Source organism: Austrofundulus limnaeus, unplaced genomic scaffold (genome assembly GCF_001266775.1).
Source record: "Austrofundulus limnaeus strain Quisiro unplaced genomic scaffold, Austrofundulus_limnaeus-1.0 Scaffold31, whole genome shotgun sequence".
NCBI classification, from domain to species: domain Eukaryota; kingdom Metazoa; phylum Chordata; class Actinopteri; order Cyprinodontiformes; family Rivulidae; genus Austrofundulus; species Austrofundulus limnaeus.
Window position 1 is genome coordinate 1362676 of NW_013952433.1, and position 8995 is coordinate 1371670.

Consider the following 8995-nt stretch of genomic DNA (forward strand, 5'->3'; position numbering starts at 1 on the left):
TATTAATATATGTACAGTATTTTGTTTTATATCTTAGGGTAAAAATAAATTATTCCATAGACTCTTATACAGGTTTTTTTCACAGGTGCAGTATCTGTCCCATAACTGTTTTTTTTCTTTACCAGAGATGCATTGAATCTTTTAAAGACTTCTCCTGCCTCCAAAGCAATGCCAGCCATGGTGTCACCAGCAGGCCCACCACCTGTCCCGAGTTCTGTCCCCACCTCAGCAGCTCCCCCTCCGCCTCCAAGCAGCAGACCCAACATCCCTCCTCTTTCTATACCAGGAAAACCTGGAGCACAGGTTAGCTATTAACCAAATTCTGCCTGGCTGTTTAGTTATTTTATACGTCTGTTGAAGGCATGCTGGCAGAGTGTCACATACACTTTTTAAAACCCAAGCACAAATCAAGGTCAAACGCTACACAAGGTCTTTGCTTGTCTGAGCCCTTAATGTAGATTGCTGTGTAACATTTCTTTGACTGATGTATTTTTATGAAAAGTTGTTTCCCACCTCTGGCCTCTTATACTGTTCTTTCTCCCCACTTAACTTGTCCTACTCAGGGAACTTTCACAGAGATCCCAGCCTCAAACGTCCGTCGAGTGATTGCACAAAGACTGACCCAGTCAAAGACTACCATCCCCCATTCGTATGCTTCTATTGACTGTGACATGGCTGCTGTCATGCAGCTCCGCAAAGATCTTGGCAAAGGTAATGACCAAACTTTCTCACATACACAGTACCTTCACTGAGTGTAGGATTTAAAAGTCCTAAGTTCCATGAAGGTGAAATGACATGTTGCATGTTCCCTATTAAAATAAATAAATAAATAAATAAATTTACATGCATCTGAATAATTCTGGTAGAAAAATCTGAAAAAAAGGAGTAGGTCCTCTGAACTGGTAATTTACATGTTAACAGGTTGGTTGTCTAGTCAATTTACGATTTGTAAGTGCCTAAAGTCCGAGCTACAGGTTCAAGACCTTACATTACCGTGTCCTTCATCCTGAGCAATTTTTTTAATGAAATTGTTCTGTTTTCTCAGAAAATAAAAGATATAAAACATTGTTTTTGTTTGTTTAAGCTGCTCTTACTTGTTTTTAGAAGTAGATCAGACAAAGCCACACATCTTGAGAACTTTGAGGCACATATTAGCTGTTATCACCTTTTTTATCCACTTTAGTAGAAAACAGAACTGAATGTTAGTTGATTTGATTTAATTGATTTATTGATTTAAAAGGAAAAGATTACTAAAATCAAGCCTGACTCAGCATAATTGCTGTTTTACAGCAGGTTCCTGTTCTGCAGCACATAAAACACTCAAAAATAGTTTAATTACTAAAAATAGTTTCTTAATTACTTCAACATCAGTAACTTTAGTTTTGTTATCAACTTCTACAGAAGGAAGTGTGCATGACAAATTAGCTCAGCAGAAAAGTTAACCATCTTACAACAAATTTCTGAGAACATGCGTTTACAGGAAAAGTTGCATCCACTWTCTGAAAAGCTGATTTTGATCATAAAAAGCCACCCAAGTCGTGTTCTACTTCCACTAGCAGCTCAAAGGGGCATCCACTTGGAATGTGTATTTTTTTAGCATTTTCAGTGAGTCATACAAACATCAGCTGTATTTCTGTTTGGCTGCCAAGCACATTTCTAGTAGCCTTGCTTAACCATTCCTCAAGTTCTTGTGAGTTGCTGACATTTCTATTACCCAATTTAGAAAAAAATAAATAAATAAAAATAGGTTGACTGCCAAATAAATGAGCCATTAGAAAATATACATTTTGTATTGGAGACATTCCTAACAACTTTGCATAATACTGCATCACATCTGGAATCACAATACAAATCAAGATGGTTTTAAATTGGCTCTTAATTTATTAATGTTTAGTAAATCATCTTTTTAATGTATTTTTCTAACCACTACCAGATGATGTTTTACTTCAGAAACAACGGTCTATAATTTTACCATCTGAATGCTTGTTAACTCATGTTGAACTATTTACTTATTATTGTTTTTACCTTCTCCTCTTTCTCCATCAGCTAAAACTTGACATTTGCAAATTATAGGACATCTAACGTGGAACAACGCACAATTCATCAAACATATTTGATTTTTCACTCACCCCTTTGTGAAGGAAGCATTTAGCAAAAATACCAACCTCAGTCCAGTTTTGCTTTAGACATACTTTACTTTAAAGACCAGAGCTGCCAGAGCTTGTAAAATAAGTATTATCTAGTCTTCTTCACATTTTACTAAACTTTTTTTTACTTTCCCATCCTTACAATCAGCTCTAACAGCAGTTATTTCGCAAACGGCAGCTTGTGCAACAGAAATCAGGATGTGTGTGTCGAAAGTAAAGGGGGGTTAATACCACAACCAGAAAAGAGGGAACATTGTTCATGTGTCTCAACGTCCACAATTCAGCAAGTTCCCTTATGGAGTCAAATTGTTCTTGACCAGTATGTTGGGTTTCTATTTTAAAGCATTTAGTTAAACACACTATCACATAATTGACTTTATTTTATTTAACTTTACCCAGCTGTCAACCAAACAGTAAATCTCTGTGGGTTATGTGTCTATGATGGAGGAAATGGGACGGCCATTCCAGACCTATTAGCAAGGCTGTGTGTGTACCGAGGGATTCTCTTGCCCGGTTGTTTTTCTGGGCTCTCATTGTTCGGGAGCAGTGTGATTTCACGGTTAGCTCATTAATCATCCCACTCACTCGTTCATAACTGTCTGGTACTGCACTATTTGTTGCTAGTAAAAGGTGAAAGGCAGCAGAAACCAGCCTGGCTCGCTGATGTCAGAGGCAGGGGGAAGTGAAGCAAAAGGTTGGGCCTGAGTTTTTAGAGGAAGGTTGATTTGAATGTTTTGTTGTTTGTCAATAATAAATTGCATTTTTTTTGTGTCACACTAATGTTATCACTGAGCAGAAAATGTCTGAAGACTAAAATCACATTTTTATTTAAAAATGGAAGATTATTAAGCTACATCTTTTCCTTAGTACTTTAGTGAAGTAAGATAAAATTGTTTATTTTATTTGTTTTAATCAGTTTCATRCATTACTTTTTTCTTGTTTTTACAGAACAAATTAAAGTATCCGTTAACGATTTCATAATCAAGGCAGCAGCTGTTACACTAAAAGTAAGTATTCAAAATCTTTTCCCTTTTTGTTTTTTAAACCTGTAATTTTATAATGGGACTTTCTGTGTTCATCATTTGAAATGTTTTATAATTAATAAACTGTTTGTCTAAACATGTCATTTTTTGGCCTTTCAATCTGTTCAAAGCTCATGGACAAACACACGTAGTTCATATAGTTTATGATTCAAAGCAAGTTTCACATTTATAAACTAAAGAAAAACCTTAGAAATGCACATTTACAAATTCATTTTTTGAAAGTAGATATTGTATAAAATTGGACATCATTTCCAACATTTTTGAAAAAATTTTTTTCTTTTTACAATTGTAAGAATTTGCATTTGTTGTTGGAGATTTTCAATGCTCAAACTGCTTTGATTTTTATTTATATTTTCCGCCCAGGAAATGCCAAAAGTTAATGTTACCTGGTTTGATGATGGACCCCATGCACTCGACTCCATCCACATCTCAATCGCTGTGGCAACTGACAAAGGCCTCATCACTCCTATCATCAGGGATGCTGCAAACAAAGGAGTGCAGGAAATCTCAGCCAATGCTAAGGTAAATATGTGGGATACAATGAATTTAAGCCAATAAAACCTTTTAAAATGCATGTTTGCCCAGCAGGAATTTAGTGTCAAATGTTCTTCTAGCATTGGAGCAGAAACTTTTTTTATACTAAATCAGAGCTTCARTGTTCTGTGTATGTAAATATATGGAGTGTACAATTAATTTAAGTGTTTCACATTTGTAGAAAGCAAATCTTGTGGGAAATTTTTGTTCTTGTTTGTTATAGAATAGCTATAGAGAGTCAACAGTTAGGGTATTTTRTGTTGTTTGGTTGCACTTTAGGTGTCACTAACCACAGACAGAGTATAATACAACATTGATCAGCTCTTTCACTTGTTCCAAGTCAATGGGTGGATACAATGATTCACTTAGAAAGTCATGGATCTGAGCTCACAGTCTGATACACGTGCAGGCTTACACAATTTGATGAGCCTCGCACTGTTTCACTCGTTGATCAAATAAATAAAATTTTCTAGACAAAGATGCATGTCTCACACCTGCAGTGAATGATTGCTGYATGTCTTAACAGTTGCCACATCTCTGCCAGAAAATTCTGTGTGATTGAGCCACTAGCTGTTGCAAAGAAACAATAGACTCGTGTTTTCATGATGCCTTAATGTCAAATGGATGTACTTCTCTGACCAGCTATGAAGCATTTCAGTACAACACCTTTCATTTGGTTTATTGATGGACAGCTGTCARTTACATAAAGAAATGAGTTCATGAGAAGCGTACAATAAACACAAGGCTACTCAAAGATTTTCAATACTTTACAAAAACAGAGACCGGTGTTTAAAGCACTGTTGTATTGTTTTTAGTTTATTCACGTGATCAGTCTTTGTTCCTTTCTGAAATTCTTGTCACTCATTCTGCAATAAAGCCAATGCTCATAGAAGCTGGCTAAAGTAATGCATTTTTGTCTTTTTTTTTTTTTTTTTTTTTTTTTTCCCACACCAGATGTCTCACATTCCCCTCTGTGCAAATCTAAAATGAACAAAGGGAATTTAGCTGTGCACAGTCTGATTGTTTCCATTGAAATAGGCATTTGATGTGGAGCATTTAATCATCTTCCTCAACACGATTTCTGAAAACTGATCCCAGTGGCATTTCTCTAGAAGTTTCTGAATATTAAACAGTGGCTTTTTACTCATGATCTATACCTTGTCTCAGATTATATCTCTACAATCTCAAACAAAGCTGATTAGAAACAGAATCTAATCAAAATTGTGAATGATCACTTGGTTAGTTACAGTTAAGTAAAAGCTAATCAGATACTCTTTCTAAGCTATAAACACAAAGTAGTCTGTGGTCAGCACTGGCTTTAATTGCTGTAACAGTCTGACAAATGGAGCTTTGAAATAAATCATACTGGTCTTTTTAGCTGTTATGGACTTTAGTTCTGTGTTACATACAGTAGCCTCTATGTATTTTTTGTCACTGCATTAGTTTCCTATTCTTTCAATTATACTGATTTTTTTTTTTATTCCTAAAACAAAATTAAAATGGTTTGAAATGTTTTCACAGACTCTGGCCCAGAAAGCTAGAGATGGGAAACTTTTACCTGAGGAGTACCAGGGGGGCTCATTCAGGTAAGCAATTTTGTTTTGTTTGTTTGATTAGAAAGATAGTATGAAAATGTACAACATTATTAAACATTAGAAAACTCAATTTTATTTTCTAGACTTCCCCTAATAATACCCTGTATTAATGTGGCATTTCATGTTGTTTAAGAACAACACAGAAATTTCCATAGCTACTGTATATCATCATGAAACTGAAAGTCTTCATAACATTTGGCTGTTATGACTAACTTTCAGTTTCCAGGGAAGACAATTTATTATAAATATTATGCAATTTGTGTGGAATTGAACTGAATGTGATTATGATGCAAAACTATCAGTTATTGAACCATATTTGCAGAGAAGTAGAAAAGGAGGCTTTTTTAACCCATTAGAATTAATGGTGTCATTTACATGTAAAGGAGGTTTCTGTGTCATGCTAAAACAAAACATTTCCATAAAGATGCAGCACTCTTTGACCCGCTGAAGATAAGTTTGTACACTATTCTTTAGTTAATTTTATTTTTTTCTTTGGGAAAAACCTCTCATTAAAGCAAACYGCACAGTGCCCTCTAGTCAAAGGGCATCTTAAAGGTTGGTGATGCTGTATTAATCTTGACTGCTCATTGTAATTATTTGTAAAATGAAAAATGTTCTTAGAAAATATCAGTTATTTTTACTTTATTGCAGTTATTACTAATGTTAACATGTCAGTTAATGTTTCTGTATTTCTCCTTGACTGTAACTGTAATCTGTGCACTGTCTCTGTTCTCCTTTGATCCCATTTCCTCTTCTCTCCTACATTTCCCCTGGCAACAGTATATCTAACTTAGGGATGTTTGGAATCAGTGGCTTCAGTGCTGTGATCAACCCTCCTCAGGCATGTATCCTTGCTGTTGGGACTTCTAGGACCGAGCTGCAGCTGAATGAAGATGACCAGACCCTTCGCACTCAGCAGCTGATGACGGTTACATTATCCAGTGACGGGCGGCTGGTGGATGATGAATTAGCATCTCGGTTTCTTGATAAATTTCGTGCCAACCTAGAACAACCGCAGCGCATGGCCCTTGCCTGAATATGAAGCAGGGTGGAAAAAAAAATGCATTTAGGTTAAAAAAAGACAAAGCATGGCTTGTGTTTTTACAAGCTATGACCTCTAAAGTGGCAGATACCCATTAATTCTTTGATTAAAACTTAGAAGTTGTTGTACATAAACTGTGACCGACTCTCGAGCTGTTTTAATGGAACTGAACTTGTCAATAATTCTAAATATTAAAACAAAATACTGCAAAATGGACAGTTCATTTACCACATTAATATAACATAAATATATATTTAGGTTGCATCATTTTAGCTCTGTGTCATCAGGAAAAACATGCTTCCAATTTACATTTATAAGATATTTATTAATGAAAGTCAGAGGTAAAACACTTTCCACAACAGTTAAGTCTCAAATAACCTTTTTTAATGAAAATGCATATATAAATATTAAAAATGTTATTTGCTCATTTATTTAAATTGTCAGTTTATATGTCTAAGCCCCTATGTAAAGAAATAATTGTAAATTCTGGTGTCTTAGATGCCAATAAAACACACTGTTCAACCTTCAAATGTGTGCATGCGTGTTTATGAAAACATGTTTTTTTTCCCAGTTTTCACAAAGTACCACACTTAAGGAAATCAGAGAGGTATTTTCCTCATTTCTGTCTCATTGGAATCTGAAACGCTTGGCAATTATTTTATAAAAGCTAATTAGGAGGATTTGTCTGACAAAGTGGACAGGTCAGGCTCTGTTGGCAGATGTTTGTCTTTGCTGAAAGGGTGGGCACTACAGCTGTTAGTTAATATGTGCATCAGTTACCAGTCTGGCAGAACATGTCGTAGTTTGGCACAAAAGAAGAAAAGATGTTCTCTGTTTTAAGAGAAAACAGTGAGTGTTCAGAAACAAGATTTTGGGTTCCTGTTTTTTGTTAAACTGTAAAATTCTAATTTTGAAATTCTACATAATGTAGTTGTGACAAAGTCCACCACAAAAAAAAAGTGAATTACCTTTTATACGTAATTTTATAAGGGAAGCATTTTTTACATTCATATTTTTTTCTCTTCTTTTGGCACATTAATTAAAATTATAAATATTTTTCATTATTTTTTTTATCTAAATTACCCAAGGGAAATGGCTGACTTTGCAGGTAGGGAAGCATCAAGATGTACATGTCTATGTTATCATCTTAAGGGTTATGATGAAAAAATACCACCGTAAATTATTCTAACCTGCTTTTACTTCATCATTCGACACACATACAAGTATCCACTTTTCAGGGACTTTAGAAATTGAACATTTTGTTCTGTGGTTGCTCTGGAATCTGACTGAGATTCAGCATTGAGGCAGACATTGACACAGGCAAGGGTAAATAAGGGGGCGCTTTAGAGGGGATAATATYAACAAAAGGCAGAGACTGGCTAGGTTTTACAGTATATGCACTGGCAGGTTATCAACACTGGGAGTTGACTAGAAAAAAAATGCTTATCCTCTTCTATAAAAATGGTTTTCCAGGGTGGGGGAAGACATTTTTTTTTAATTGTTTTGTATACATGTCAGGTTGTGTGTATAGGACTGAATGACCCATAACACTGGACCTCTACCCACAGACCACTCCCACAGCTTACCCTAGGGAACATGGTTAAATGTTTTCAACAACATGCACAAGCTTAAGGTCTTTCTCTACCAAAGATGTATATGACCCAAGTGTCATCATTCATTCTAGGGTACTATCTCCTAAACAAAGGGTGCTTTCAGAGATGAACATAAAATCAAATTTGCAGAAGCAACCCTTTACGATGGTAAAAATGAAATCATCCAAACATAAAACGGCACAGGAAATGGAAGGAAGTGAATACAAATGGGGGTATAAAGTGCATCTGAAAGTGTTTTATCTTTCCGTCTTAGCAAATTTCCGACTTACTACACATTAAGAAACATCAGTAGCCTAACAATGAGGTTTAGCAGAAAACAAATTTAGTTGTTAAATGTTTTCAACAAAAGGCATTGCTTCATGTTTGGCCCATAAATTGGATGTTTGTGTTTGTTCACATGCCATTTATTTTACATTCTAAATCAATARATAATAATAGTAATTTTCATTTATTTTTCATTTAAATATTCTGAACACCTTGCACAAYACATGCTGTGGYCRTGAAATCATCTGCTATTATGAGGCCTTACTTTGTTATATCACATTTGCTGTGAGATAGACAACAGCTGGAGGTATTATAGAGCAGACAATGCCCTTCCACTGATCAGCTCTGCAGGCACAGCAACATAGATTCTGACATTTCCTTGGCTTTCCTGTCACAATGTGACATTTACTTCTCTGATGGCTGCCTGCCAACCTCCGTCCAGCAGTTCTGTTGTGTGTAACAGCTGGACAAGAGAGCAGACCGATGGAAAAAAATCGGATTTGTTCCCGCCAGAACAATGTGCAGGGTCTCAAGGGTAATGCTGGGGTTCAGGCAGGCGCTCAGGTCAGTCTTATGGATGAACAGCGTGGTGCAAAGAGCCGGAGGCTGTTGCTATGGAGACCAAATAGGATGAATGTGTATTTTAGTTGTGCGTGTCTGTTGGTGCTGTAATCTGATAAAGGTGTTGGCCAAATAGCTGAAGTAGTGGAAATGAGTCTTTTTTTATAGAATTTTGGGAAATTCTAATATATATATA

The 8995-nt window shown here is 35.7% G+C and overlaps 1 protein-coding gene across 1 annotated transcript in view; it reads left to right on the forward strand.

Annotated features, from left to right (window-relative positions):
• The window catches only part of pdhx (pyruvate dehydrogenase complex component X), a 22120-nt gene extending 15229 nt beyond the window's left edge, over window positions 1–6891 (forward strand). Inside the window, exons 6-11 of the mRNA XM_014005537.1 lie at window positions 126–303; window positions 564–711; window positions 3096–3154; window positions 3554–3712; window positions 5246–5310; window positions 6100–6891. Of these exons, the coding sequence (XP_013860991.1) occupies window positions 126–303; window positions 564–711; window positions 3096–3154; window positions 3554–3712; window positions 5246–5310; window positions 6100–6355 (865 nt within the window). The 3' untranslated portion in view covers window positions 6356–6891. The remainder of the gene's footprint in view (window positions 1–125; window positions 304–563; window positions 712–3095; window positions 3155–3553; window positions 3713–5245; window positions 5311–6099) is intronic.
• The last annotated feature ends 2104 nt before the right edge of the window (window positions 6892–8995 follow it).